At 51.7% G+C, this 14,661-nt stretch overlaps 1 protein-coding gene and 1 pseudogene across 1 annotated transcript; one reads left to right on the forward strand and one right to left on the reverse strand.

Annotated features, from left to right (window-relative positions):
• The first annotated feature begins 531 nt into the window (after positions 1 to 531).
• On the forward strand, positions 532 to 3,206 carry LOC142025837 (olfactory receptor 14J1-like; annotated as a pseudogene).
• A 6,635-nt stretch (positions 3,207 to 9,841) lies between these two features.
• LOC142025931 (olfactory receptor 14A16-like) lies at positions 9,842 to 12,095 on the reverse strand. The gene is made up of 2 exons (XM_075018664.1): positions 12,050 to 12,095; positions 9,842 to 10,803 (listed from the first exon to the last, which is right to left on the reverse strand). Exons 1-2 carry the CDS (start codon positions 12,093 to 12,095, stop codon positions 9,842 to 9,844), a joined length of 1,008 nt encoding a protein of 335 aa, XP_074874765.1.
• Positions 12,096 to 14,661: the final 2,566 nt, after the last annotated feature.

A 14,661-nucleotide genomic window follows, 5' to 3' on the forward strand; every position in this document is an offset into this window, starting at 1 on the left:
CAAGAAAGAGGCTGCCCAGGGAAGTGGTTGAATGACCCTACGTGGAGGTATTTCAAAGACACGTTGTTTAGGGACATGGTTTACTGATGGAATTGCTGGTGATAAGTTCACCATTGGACTTGGTGATCTTAAGGGTCTTTTCCAACCTCAGTGATTCTATCATTCTCGGAAAAGTTGATTCTTGGACCTAAGTCTGTCTCTCAGCAGAGCAATGACCCTGCTGGAAAGCAGTGTCTCTCCCCAGGTGCGGGAGGGAACATCAGTGATTGCTTCAGCCTGTTTCCCAGCAGGTTCCCCTGGAGGCCCAGGGACACCTGGAGGGAGCCCAGAGGGGGCAGAGAAAGTGCTGCCTTGGGCTGGTCCTCTGCTGCTGAGCTGGGCTGGGCTCCTGGGACAGAGGGAGCTCCTGGCAAGCAGGCAGCGCTGCAGAGAGACAGCTCTGCCCAGGAGCAGGGCTGGGGGCACTGCCTGCAGGCATCGAGAGGAGACCTGCAAGGCAGAGAGAGCTTAAAGGCAGCGTGGAGTGGGAGGATGCTGAGAGCTCACTGCGGGAGAAATCTTCACAGCCCTCTGCATGGTGAGTCTGTGGGTGCAGGGCAACAGAGCTTCAGTTCCTGCAGGGATCTCCGAACACTGGCACAGCTGACAGTGTATAGGATTTGGCAGGACTGTCTTTGATTCTCTGTTGTAGAGGAGAAGGGTGTGCTCCAGAGCAGGGCTTCCCTGCTGCCCTGTCAGAGGGACAGGGCATGAGGGCTGCCTTCTCCTGGCACCAGCTGCAGGGCTGTGAAGCCGGGTGTGCATGCAGGGGTGCCCAGGGCTGTCCTTCAGAGCAGGGTCCTGGTGTTTCAGGGGCTGAGTGGTGGAGCAGGGACTTTGCTGCCTGCCAGGGTCAGCACTCAGCCTGCGCAGGGAGCTCCCCATGACAGTGTGGGGAGAAGGTGTGGGTGAAAGAAATGAGCCCTGGAAGGGCAGAGCAGGGTGCTTCTGCTGTTGACAGCATGCTGCATGGGTCAGGTTTGCTCACAGCTTAAGCTTGGGCATGGATTTTGGAGAAGAACGTCAAGGCAGCATTTACCTTTAAGGTAAGGAGTCTTTGCTATGAATTTTTCTCATCCTCATCAGTGGTTGTGCAGTGTGACATTAAAATATATTTCTCCCCTCTGGAGAAGGCACCGAGATTCTAGTTGTTCTTAGGACTTGTTCTCAAGTGCTCCTTAACCCCTGCATACACAGAGATGCCCCTGGGCAGTTCCCAGCGGCCAGGAGGGGTCTGCAGGGCAGAGCTGAGCACACAGCGGGTGGGATGGGGTCTGTGAGCAGGGACAGGGAGGAGACAAGGGGATGGAGAAGCGGCTGCTGACAGGGACAGCTCCAGGCAGCAGAGACAGGGGCAGGGAGAGAGAGGGAGCTGCTCCCAGAAATGCCATGGGAGGGGGATTCAGGCACCTCCCTGCCATCACCGGAGAAAACCCGTGGCCTTTTGTCCCACCCAGCAGAGCCTCTGCCCTTATGGCCATGGGGACTCAGTCACCTTCTCAGTTGGGTCAGCCCTGAAGAGAAGAAATTATCAAATGCCCTACCATCTGTCCCTGTCCTGCCTCCATCCATAGCAGCATTGTGACATCTGTCCAAGTTCCTCCTCCTGTCTCTAATCCTCTCTCTTTTTATCACTGGACTGGGACGGGAGGTAGGATTCAGATGCAGCTCACAGACCGAGCCTGCGGGTCTTGCCATATAGATTTATCCATGGGAGTTAAGTGTCCCGATCCTGTCCTAATCCCCAGGCTCCCAATGATAGAAATGAGAAACCTCTCCTTCAGGACAACCCATCTTTAGGAGATTCACGTCTTTCCCTACCAAATGCACTCCTTAAGTGTGGTGGGGAAACCAGAACAAAAAGCACCAAAACAAATCCCTCGGATTTTGTCTGCTTTTTGTTGAATTGGAAGCGACAATGTTGAAAAGCTCTGTGATATAATGAGTGGATTTATTATGATATCACCCCATGTCCCTATTTACCTCCTGCTGGAGGTCAGGACTGACTCCTCAGGAGCCCACAGCAGAGCCCGCTGCTCCCAGTGGCACCCTCAGCCAGCACCAAGCACAGCTCATGAAAGGGACCTGCCAAAGGTCTTTCTGAAATAGGAGAGGAGGCTTCAGTGGGATTTCTATGAGAAATGCATTAAGTTTAGCTCAGAGAAGTCTCTTCTAACTTGTCACTGTCTTTACCCTCTTGAACAGTGCCTCATGCTCAGAAGTAGTGAATGTCCAACAGCAGCTCCATCACCGAGTTCCTCCTCCTGGCATTTGCAGACACACAGCAGCTGCAGCTCGTGCACTTCTGGCTCTTCCTGGGCATCTACCTGGCTGCCCTCCTGGGCAACGGCCTCATCATCACCACTGTAGCCTGCGACCACCGCCTCCACACCCCCATGTACTTCTTCCTCCTCAACCTCTCCCTCCTCGACCTGGGCTCCATCTCCACCACTGTCCCCAAATCCATGGCCAATTCCCTGTGCGACACCAGGGCCATCTCCTACTGGGGATGTGCTGCACAGGTCTTTTTCTTTCTCTTCTTGGTTGTAACGGAGTATTGTGTGCTCACCATCATGGCCTACGACCGCTACGTTGCCATCTGCCAACCCCTGCACTACGGGACCCTCCTGGGCAGCAGAGCTTGTGTCCACATGGCAGCAGCTGCCTGGGGCAGTGGGTTTCTCAATGCTGTCCTGCACACGGCCAATACATTTTCACTAGCACTCTGCCAAGGTAATGCTGTGGGCCAGTTCTTCTGTGAAATCCCCCAGATCCTCAAGCTCTCCTGCTCACGCTCCTACCTCAGGGAAGTTGGGCTTCTTGTGCTTAGTGCCTGTTTGGCATTTGGTTGTTTTGTTTTCATTCTTTTCTCCTACGTGCAGATCTTCAGGGCCGTGCTGAGGATCCCCTCTGAGCAGGGACGCCACAAAGCCTTTTCCACGTGCCTCCCTCACCTGGCCGTGGTCTCCCTGTTTATCAGCACTGCAGTGTTTGCCTACTTGAAGCCCCCCTCCATCTCCTCCCCATCCCTCGATCTGGTGATGGCAGTTCTGTACTCGGTGGTGCCTCCAGCAGTGAACCCCCTCCTCTACAGCATGAGGAACCAGGAGCTCAAGGATGCCCTGTGGAAAATGATGAGCGGGTGCTTTTCAGAAGCAATTAACTGATTGTTTTCTTTTGCAGAGCATTCATAATGTAACTCATTACAGGCCCAGCATGTCTTCTAAGATTCTTCATTGTGGTGGCGGTGGTGTTTTCTTCATTTTTCTAGTGATAATGTGCACAATGAAATTTTATTATTCATCCCACTTCTAATTCACTGTCTACCTGTAGAATTTGACCCTGAGGCTGTGTAAATTATGCGCAGTGCTCTCTGTATTTCAGCATAATAAAGGACCCTGCAGTGACTTGTTTGCCGAGATCCTTCCTCTGAGAACTTGGTGAAGCTGCAGGGTAGTGCCTGTGTGCAGAGGGGAAGGGGAAAAGAGTCTCAGCACAGCAGCACTGCCAGGCAGCACCAGCACTTGGTCTTCCCAGAGCTGCTCTCTTTCCACTCCCACACTCTCCTTCTGAGCCCCTGGCTCGGTGTAAGGCTGGAGTGCTCTGGCAGCTCGGTCACAGTCCTGCTGTGTGGCAGGACTCTTGAAGGAGAATTTTGGTTCTGAGGAATTGCTGTATTTATACTCGTTTTGTCACTCTGTCCACTGCCCCACTGGCCACTGAGACCAGGGTTGCCTCAGCTGCCTTCCTTGTGCTGACAACACTTTCAGAGAAGCTCTTCTGGGTGCCCTCCCCGTGAATGGCCATTTCCATCGACCACTGAGCTCTGGCTTTGCTGGCTCCATCCCTGCGCCCACAGGCCAGGTGTCTGTCTGCTCCTGGGCAGGCTGTTCCCCCTCCAGCCTCCCTGCACTTCCTTCTGGTGTTGGACCTCCTATGTCAGGGGGGTCCCTGTTCATCCACGCTGACCTCTTGCCAGGCCCTGCTCGAGTTCCTGACATAGGACAGGGACTGCCTGGGTGGGTGGCAGCTCTGCAGGAAAGGGTCTGCGGATCTCTGGGTTACATTAGGCAAAAGAGGAGCCATCAGCCAAGATGGCCAACAACATCCTGGGCTGTAGGAGCAGGAGCACAGCCAGTGGAAGTGATTATCTCCCTCTGCTCAGCACTTGTTACACCACCGCCAGCATACCTGCCCAGGTTTTGGTTCCTCACAATGCCAGAGAGACACTGGCAAGCTGGAGAGCCACAAAAGTTCATCAGAGGGCCACAGAGATGGTCAGTGTTGGAGCACTTGCCCTGCTAGGAGAGGCTGAGGGAGCTGGCCTTGTTCAGGCTGCAGAGTGGAGGGCTTTGCAGAGAGGGTGTAATAGATATGCCTTGCCTACAGTGAGTTTTCCAAGAAGACACTGTGGTGTAAGGCAAAGAGCTGAAAGACGAGAGGGTCAGGCTCAACGTAGGGAGAAACTTTTGTAATGTGAGTCAGACATGGGAAGCCGTTTCCCAGAGATTGCGCTGCCTCCGTCCCTGGCATTTTCTCAGACCCATGTGGATAAAGCCATGAGAAACCTCGTGTGAACGTGCTTTGAGTGTAGTGTTCTCTACAGATACCTAGCAAGGTCCCTTCCAGCCTGGATGACACTTTCATTCCCCACCCTTCATGTCCTCAACATGAGGGAAAGTACTCAGGTTCCCTCTGACTGTGGAAATAATTCACATCAGGTACAGGGCAGCATCACAGGCACCCCAAACCGTCTCAGTGACAACCCTGGCGTCATCTTTCATTTACGGGTTCCCTTTTCCCTCGCTCTCAAATTCTGCATTCTTATCATCCTCACACCTTCCAAGAAGTCCAGCCTCCCCTGGCTGGCTGGGATGGAGGTAATTTTCTTCATAGCAGCCTGTACGGTTCCATGTGTGGCATTTGTGACCAAACCAGTGTTGATAATACTCCCATGTTTTAGCTATTGCTGAACAGTGCTTGCACAGGTCCAGGGCTTTTGCCATTCCTCATGCTTCTCTGCCAGTGAGTAGGCTGGGAGTGGGCAAGAAGTTATGAGGGGCCACAGCCAGGACAACTGATGCCAACTTACCAAAGGGATATCCCATCCCCTGTGATGTCATGGTCAGTGATAAAAGCTGGTGGAAGAAGGAGGAAGAGGGGGAACATTTAGATTTACACCATTTCTCTTCCCCAATAACTCTTACTGGTGACAGAGCCCTGCTTTCCTGGAAATGACTAAACACCTGCCTGCTGATAGGAAGCAGTGAATGAATTCCTAGTTTTCCTTTGCCTGTGGGCACAGCTTTTGCTTTACCTATTCAAGTTTCCTCATCTTGACCCTTGAGTTGTTCTCACATTGCCCTTCCGATTCTTTCCCCATCCCTCAGGAGAGGGCAGTGAGTGATCAGCTGGGTGGGGGCTTAGCAGCTACGTTGTGCACTTATTTCTATTTTGACTACAAAGAGTAACAGTACCATGCCCTACAATTTCTTCTCCTTCTTGATGATGATAAAGGTAATTTTGTGACCTTTACTCCTGTCATTCATTCTTACTTGACAAGACAGCTCTAATTTCAGAGTAATTAGCCTCTGGCAGGCAGTTTTTAGAACAGTGCTTTTTCTCTCATTGCTAACTCTTTCTTATCCTGTCATGGTAAGACCTTTCAGACAATGTTGCCCCTCATTCATCTCTGCTCTCTAGCTTCCATCCTTATTTCAAGTGTGTGTGCATGCCTATGTGTTTGTGAGGAGTTTATTGTTTTATGAAAAAATGTCAAGGGACAGTTCTGAAACTGGAGAAAAGCACAAAGCAGGCCAAATGTTCATGTGATGGACACTGGTGCACCACCATTCTCTTCATTTTGGATCTCTGAAGACGTAACCCTTCAGCAGAGTGCCTGCAAGGTCTGAAGTCCCTCCATCTGTCCTGTAGGTCAGTACTGAAAGTGAAATTGCTCCAGTCAGAGGTGGTGTTCTGATTCTCCTCACAGCCTACAACACCACAGGGGTCAGGAGATATCCCAGGACACCTCAAGGGGCATCATACTCCTCTGGACCAACAGGTGGAATCTCAGGGCTCATGGCCTACCAATACTTGTGTTCAGGGATCTGGTCAAATGACCCATCTCCGCCTCTGTAGGGGTGCTTGAGTTTGCTCAAGGAACCCTGGAGTTGATCCCCATCCACTGCTGGTTGTCTTCCTCCACAGGAAGAGAACACAGGGGGCATCCCCTCAACACAGGGGGTATCCCCCATACCCATCCTCCCTGCCAGTCTCTCCAGCAGAGGCTGTTTTCCTCCTCTGCAGAACCTCATGCAGGCAAGCTGTCCCACCACATCTCATTGAATCCAAAATTGTCACAGCTGTGTGACAAGCCACAGGGCTCTTCCAAACTGTCAAAATAGCCTGTTGCTTCTGTCACCGTCACACCCCCTTGTCCCACTGAAACCAAGATGTGCAGCCTCTGTATTAAACACACCCCTTGTCCGTGTTTATACGGGATACAAAACGCGCTTCAGCTACAGGGTAGAAGTTTCAGAGCTCATTTGTGACTTGAACATTTCTGAGAATTATTTGCCTACCTCAGTTTGTTGGAAGCTATTCAGATCTTACCTCCAACCCTGGCAAGTCTCCTTTTCCTTTAGGATTTGGTATTTTGGGTACTGAAAGACTGAGAGAGGTACTCTCCTTGCCATTTTGTGCGTTGGTGCCAAAATCAATCTGTACCTTCAGACTATGTAAATAAGGGCATTTATGCCACAGACATTCCCTTGGTTGTGGTGATGCCAGAGGTGAAAGACAGGGGTTTGGTTCCCTCTGCAGGAACTTTGCAGAGATGTAGACAGCATCTACGGTTTCCTCACCGTTCCTTACCAATGCACCATGGACATTTTCTACCACACTGTCAGGGGAGGTTCGGACTTGACGTGAGGAGACATTTCTTTCCCAAGAGGGTGGTCACACCCTGAAACAGACTTCCTGGAGAGGTGGTGGATGCCCCATGCCTGTCAGTGTTGAAGAGGCATTTGGACAATGCCCTTAATACCACGCTTGAACTTTTGGTCAGCCCTGAAATGGTCGGGTAGTTGGACTAGATGATGGTTGTAGCTGAACTAGTCTAGTCTAGTCTAGTCTAGTCTCTTCTGTTCTGTTCTGTTCTACTCTGTTCCCTGTGCACACCATGAGTCAAATACCGATGAGACTGTTATTTGTCTGAAACGCCAGGGGGTTTTCAGCTCCAAAAACACTTTGAAGGACACAGAACAGAAAAGTTACCAGTGGAAACAGGCTATTATTTTTATTTTTCTGAGTCTGTTTCAGAGCCGATGCTCACAAGCATTAACACCGTGTGCCCGTGTAGCCAGGAGCAGGCTGATGCATTCTTCAGTTGAGCTTGAGAAAACATCCTTTGCAGCCTGGCAAAGGCAAGTCACAGAGCTACAGAAAGTAGCAGCAGGAATACGCCAAGCAGTCCCTGTATCCTGAAGAGTGAGAACATGAAGAATGAGGATCAGGACCAACCACACACAAAAGAAGAAGAAGAAGGAGGAGGAGCAGGAGGAGGAGGTGTGTGGTACCGTGGGGTATTTTCCAAAGTATGACAGGTAGAGGTGAAAAATGTATTTTTGCATTTGGAAACTTGCTCCACTGCTGTGCTTCTTGGCCAATGATGCATGAAAGGCGCTCTCGTGCCGGCCCTGTGCTTGATTTGCGTGCAGGGAGAGGCGAAAAGTGGCAGCTCCTGATGGGGCAGCAAGCCTGGAGCCCCTTCCGAGCACAGGCTGTTTTGCCCAAGCCAGAAGCCCTGGGGAAATGGAGCTAAGGGAAGAGCAGAGCCAGCTCCCGCTCCAGACTGGCCCTGGGCAAGAGATCCCGAGAGAGCCAGGGCACGAGCGGTGCCTTGGAGGTGCAAGAGCAGCAGGCAAGGACCTGGGCGAAAGGGCCCAGAGGAGCCCTGACAAGTGGTCCTGCTCAGTGCTGCAGAGGAAGGCAAAAAATCCCCGGGGCCCAGTGCCAATCTGCGCCGGGGGAAAATTCCTTCCTGACCCCAGATCTGGCGATCGGCTATTCCCTGAGCACGTGAGCAAGACCTTCCTCCTGGTCCCACAGGCTGCTCACGCCTTCCAGGGGATGCCCAGCCTCAGATTTCTTCAAGGCAGCTACACAACATGATTTTACTCCTTTGGAGGAAGCGCTTTCCTTTGGGATCCACCCAAAACTCCTCCCAGGCATATCCCAGAGTCTTTTGACCTCTCCTTTACGTACCTAAGATCTCAGGTGTCAGCCCCAGACTCCCACAAGGAAGCTACCCTTGAGGTTTTTTCTTCTTTGGTGGAAGCTCTCGCCTCTGGGATCCACCTGTGACTCCTCCCAGCAGCTCCCAGAGGCTTTTGACCTCCCTTTTAGGGACCTGAGATCCCAGGTAGCAGCCACAGACTTCTCCAAGGCAGCTACCCAAGATGAGTTTTCTCCTTTGTAGGATGCCCTTTCTGCTGGGATCCACCTGAGATCCCAGTTAGCAGCCCCAGACTTCTCCAAGGAACCCACCCAAGATGATTTTTCTCATTTGCAGTAAGCTCTCTCCTCTGGGATTGACCCAAGACTCCTCCAGGCATCTCCCAGAGTCTCTTGAGCTCTGCTTTACGTACCTAAGGTCCCAGGTAGCAGTCCCAGACTTCTCCAAGGAAGCTACCCTTGAGGGTTTTTTGTCTTTTTTGGAGTAAGCTCTCCCTCCAGCATCCCCCTGTTAGGCTCACCTCAGCCTCTGATATAGACAATTCTTGGCATCCCCCTGTCACTCCAGAGGTCCAGATGGGTTCTGTGCCCCTGTACCCTGATGGCACCAGCGTACTCTGCGCACCAGTGTCTACCAAAGCCTTATACTTCTGTGGGTCTGATATGCCAGGCCATTGAATCCTCACACCATCCCTCCTGCCCAGAAAGACTGCTATGACAGATGGAGCCCAGAGTCGGGAACTAAATGAACTTTTTATGAACATGTCCCATAATCTAAAGGAATGATATCTCTGTGTCTGTATACATATATATACATATATATATATAATTGTCTATATATCTCAAAAGGACGGAAAATGTGATGATTATTGACCAGGATGTAACTGAAGGTATGGGAAGTAAGCATGAGGTCAATAGTACAGAATAAGGGGTGGATAGTGTCCTGGTTTCAGCTGGGCTAGAGTTATAGTGTTCCTAGTTGCTGGTATAGTGCTATGTTTTGAGTTAGGTATGAGAAGAATGACAGTAACACTGACGTTTTCAGTTGTTGCTAAGTAATGTTTAGTCTAAAGTCAAGGAATTTTCAGCTTCTGATTACCAGCCAGTGAGAAAGCTGGAGGGGCACAAGAAGTTGGGAGGGGACACAACCAGGGCAGCTGACCCAAAGTGGCCAACGGGGTATTCGATACCATGCGACATCACATCTAGTATATAAACTGGGAGGAGTGGGGGTGGGGGGATTGCTGCTTAGGCACGGGCTGGGCGTCAATTGGCAGATGGTGAGCAATTGCACTGTGCAACACTTGTACATTCCAATCCTTTTATTATTACTGTTGTCATTCTATCAGTGTTATCATTATCACTATTAGTTTCTTCTTTTCTGTTTGATTAAACCATTCTTATCTCAACCCACGAGTTTCTCTTCTTTTCCCGATTTTCTCACCCATCCCACTGGGTGTGGGGGGACTGAGTGAGCGGCTGCATGGTGCTTAGTTGCTGGCTGGGGTTAAACCACGACAGCCTGTAATGAGTTACATTAGGAGTGCTCTGCAAACGAAAACAATCAGTTAATTGCTTCTGAAAAGCACCCGCTCATCGTTTTCCACAGGGCATCCTTGATCTCCTGGTTCCTCATGCTGTAGAGGAGGGGGTTCACTGCCGGAGGCACCACTGAGTACACAACTGCCATCACCAGATTGAGGGATGGGGAGGAGATGGAGGGGGGCTTCAAGTAGGCAAACACTGCAGTGCTGATAAACAGGGAGACCACGGCCAGGTGAGGGAGGCACGTGGAAAAGGCTTTGTGGCGTCCCTGCTCAGAGGGGATCCTCAGCACGGCCCTGAAGATCTGCACATAGGAGAAAAGAATGAAAACAAAACAACCAAATGCTAAACAGGCACCTAGCACAAGAAGGCCAACTTCCCTGAGGTAGGAGCGTGAGCAGGAGAGCTTGAGGATCTGGGGGATTTCACAGAAGAACTGGCCCACAGCATTACCTTGGCAGAGTGCTAGTGAAAATGTATTGGCCGTGTGCAGGACAGCATTGAGAAACCCACTGCCCCAGGCAGCTGCTGCCATGTGGACACAATCTCTGCTGCCCAGGAGGGTCCCGTAGTGCAGGGGTTGGCAGACGGCAATGTAGCGGTCGTAGGCCATGATGGTGAGCACACAATACTCCGTTACAATCAAGAAGAGAAAGAAAAATACCTGTGCAGCACATCCCCAGTAGGAGATGGCCCTGCTGTCCCACAGGGAATTGGCCATGGATTTGGGGAGAGTGGTGGAGATGGAGCCCAGGTCGAGGAGGGAGAGGTTGAGGAGGAAGAAGTACATGGGGGTGTGGAGGCGGTGGTCGCAGGCTACAGTGGTGATGATGAGGCCGTTGTCCAGGAGGGCAGCCAGGTAGATGCCCAGGAAGAGCCAGAAGTGCACGAGCTGCAGCTGCCGTGTGTCTGCAAATGCGAAGAGGAGGAACTCAGTGGTGGAGCTGCTGTTGGACATTAGCTTCTTCTGGGCATGAGGCACTGTTCAAGAGGGAAAGATGGTGACAAGTTAGAAGAGACTTCTCTGAGCTAAACCTAATGCATTTCTCATAGAAACCCCACTGAATCTGCCTCTCCTATTTTAGAAAGACCTTTGGCAGGTCCCTTTCTTGAGATATATGCTTGGTGCTGGCTGAGGGTGCCACTGGGAGCAGCGGGCTTTGCTGTGGGCTACAGGGGAGTCAGTCTTGCCCTACAGCAGGACGTAAATAGGAAAACGGGGTGATCTTCTATTAAATCCACTTGTCATGTCAAACAGCTTTCAGCATTGTCACTCCCAATTCAACCAAAAATGGGGAAGAGCTGAGGGGATTTTGTTTTGAGTATTTTCTTCTGGTTTCCCCAACACACTTAAAGGAGTACTTCTGGCAGGGAAAGAAGCAAATGTCCTAAGGATGGGGTGTCCTGAAAGGAGAGTTTTGTCATTTGTCTCACTGAGAGCCTGGGGCGTGCTCAGCTGTGTGCTGTGTGCTCTGTGTGCTCTGCTTGGAGCCTGGGGTCTGCTCAGCTCTGCCCTGCAGACGCCCCCCAGCAGCCAAGCACCGCCCAGGGACATCTCTGTGTGTGCAGGGGCTAAGGAGCACCTCAGACAAGTCCTAAGGTCCATGGGCTCTCAGTGCCTTCGCCAGAGGGGAGAAATATATTTCAATGTACACTGCCCACCCGCCCACCAGGATGATAAAAATTGAAAGCAAAGGCTCCTTACCTTTCAGGAGAACGCTGCCTTGATGTTCTTCTTGAAAGTCCCCTTGGAAATGCCCAGGGCTATGCTTGAGATCTGAGCAAACCTGACCCACGCAGCATGCTGTCAACAGCAGAAGCACCCTGCTCTGCCCTTCCAGGGGTCATTTCTTTCACCCACACCTTCTCCCCACACTGTCATGGGGAGCTCCCTGCGCAGGCTGAGTGCTGACCCTGGCAGGCAGCAAAGTCCCTGCTCCACCACTCAGCCCCTGAAACACCAGGACCCTGCTCTGAAGGACAGCCCTGGGCACCCCTGCATGCACACCCGGCTTCACAGCCCTGCAGCTGGTGCCAGGAGAAGGCAGCCCTCATGCCCTGTCCCTCTGACAGGGCAGCAGGGAAGCCCTGCTCTGGAGCACACCCTTCTCCTCTACAACAGAGAATCAAAGACAGTCCTGCCAAATCCTATACACTGTCAGCTGTGCCAGTGTTCGGAGATCCCTGCAGGAACTGAAGCTCTGTTGCCCTGCACCCACAGACTCACCGTGCAGAGGGCTGTGAAGATTTCTCCCGCAGTGAGCTCTCAGCATCCTCCCACTCCACGCTGCCTTTAAGCTCTCTCTGCCTTGCAGGTCTCCTCTCGATGCCTGCAGGCAGTGCCCCCAGCCCTGCTCCTGGGCAGAGCTGTCTCTCTGCAGCGCTGCCTGCTTGCCAGGAGCTCCCTCTGTCCCAGGAGCCCAGCCCAGCTCAGCAGCAGAGGACCAGCCCAAGGCAGCACTTTCTCTGCCCCCTCTGGGCTCCCTCCAGGTGTCCCTGGGCCTCCAGGGGAACCTGCTGGGAAACAGGCTGAAGCAATCACTGATGTTCCCTCCCGCACCTGGGGAGAGACACTGCTTTCCAGCAGGGTCATTGCTCTGCTGAGAGACAGACTTAGGTCCAAGAATCAACTTTTCCGAGAATGATAGAATCACTGAGGTTGGAAAAGACCCTTAAGATCACCAAGTCCAATGGTGAACTTATCACCAGCAATTCCATCAGTAAACCATGTCCCTAAACAACGTGTCTTTGAAATACCTCCACGTAGGGTCATTCAACCACTTCCCTGGGCAGCCTCTTTCTTGTGCCATCATTGGGCAGGACACGCAGACACTGACAGGCAGGGATCTCCTTTAGCCCTGCTGAGGGAAGGGAGTCAGCAGAGTCCATGGAGGAATCTCATGCTGGGATTGTAGTCCTGGGGCTGGAAGGGGACTCAGCTCCCTCCCATGCCCACCACAAACCCACTTAAGATGGGATTCCTCTTGCCTCAGTGCAGGTCTGCATTAAAGAGGCACCTACATGTCAGCTCCTTGTCTCAGCTCCTTGTCTCAGCTCCCACGCTAACTAATGGTGATGGAGGCCAGCAGTGCGGTGTTCAGATGCAAATGTCTGGTGACATTGGAGGTGCCAGAAGTGGTCAAAGAGGTGTGCAGGTAATAGAGATAGATCAAGGATATGTGCAGCCTGATAAAGAGACAGGACAACATCTGAGCACCTCTTCTTCCTGGCAGCTCCTGGGAATTTCCTTTGGCCAACTGAAATGACAGCTGATGCCCAAATTAAGGGCAAAGGAACCTGTCCCTCCTCATGATGTTCAGGGTCACCTATAGAGGTATTCCTCCGCTGGAATGGAGTCATGTGCCATAGGGAGAGCTCAGTCTTTCTCCTCCTCTTCTCCATCTGTTGGATTTACTAGGTCTTGTCTGACAATATTGGCAGTTGTGTCATGTTCAGCCCCACCTTGGGCTACAGAATTCAGAGCAGCTACTCAATTCAGTGTTCAGATCTAGGCCCACAAAGCTACAGGAGATGCCAGGGCTGGCCTGGTAATCACAGGGCCTATAGGAAAAGCAATTCTCCTTCAGGAAGGGTGTGCGACAGACACCCCAGATGGCATTATGGAGAGTATGATTCGGTGCCTTTGTGCCATTGACGGTTGCCATCAGTCAGAGGCACCAGTCATCAGATGCCATCAGAGAGGCAAATTCTGTCCCTTCTTCTACCCATTAGCTGCAGGCATTGGGTGATCACAAAGCACATCACACCGGGGTCCTTTCTCACTCCCTTGATGATCTACCCAAGGAACAGCCCACGCATTTGAACAGTGTTCCTGGGTACATCTTGCCTTCAAAGACGGCATCTTCCAAGCACAACCATACTTCATACCAAAACTCAGCTGAAACGCAAAAGGCAATTCAAGGGCACCAAGATGAGCTGATGCTATGTCAGGAACAGTTCAAGAAGAAAGAGAGATACTACGGGACCACTATTAAATTAACTGATAATAGCTGTAGAGAGATCTGAGATTGCCTATGTCCTCTTTGCCTCAGTTACCACCAGCAAGGTCTCCCAGGCTTTTGTGCTTTGAGGCAGGACTCTGGAAGGGAAAGGGGAACAACCAGCGGTGGATGAGGATCACGCCAGGGCTTACCTAGAAAACTACACCCTTACCAGTCCATGGGAGCAGAGGGGCTGCAATCAAGGGTGCTGAGAGAGTGTTTTTCATCAGGAAGTCCTGGTCTGTTCTGATCCCAGTAAGGAAGGCGCTCAGACTCTGTGAGGTATCATTTAAAATGCTCTTCCTTAGGTCTAGGGCTCTAAGGAGAGAGTTATACAGATAATTGTACAGATAATCTTATGTCCCTTTAGATGGCTGGAACCCCAGGTCGTGTAGCATGGAGGCAAGAATGCTGAGGATGGTGGATGCCGCCTGTATGAAGGGGAATCTTGGATTTATGGAGGTCCTTTATGTGATGGGCAACAGGTTGGGTTAGCTTTGGTCACTGAGGATCGGAGGAGGCAGTAAGAGTGACATTGTGCTGGCAGCTACAAACTACTTGATCATGGGAGAGGAAAGAGAAAAGGTCTTTTGTCAGCAGCCGAGGAAGTCTCCAGGTTAATGATCAGGTGCCTATGGGGGACTGGAAGTGCCCTGGCATTCACTGGCCAGGCAAAGCAACAGGCTGCCAACAGCCTGAAGGACCTTGGGACAACTTCTTCACAGAGCTGCTAGGTGGGCCAACGAGGGTGATGGTCACCTGGACCTGACCGTGGCCCACAAGGAAAAGCTGGTCAGGATGTGATCACCAGCATCAGCCTTGGCTGTCATGACCAGGA

The sequence above is a fragment of the Buteo buteo genome, chromosome 30 (assembly GCF_964188355.1).
Source record: "Buteo buteo chromosome 30, bButBut1.hap1.1, whole genome shotgun sequence".
NCBI classification, from domain to species: Eukaryota; Metazoa; Chordata; class Aves; order Accipitriformes; family Accipitridae; genus Buteo; species Buteo buteo.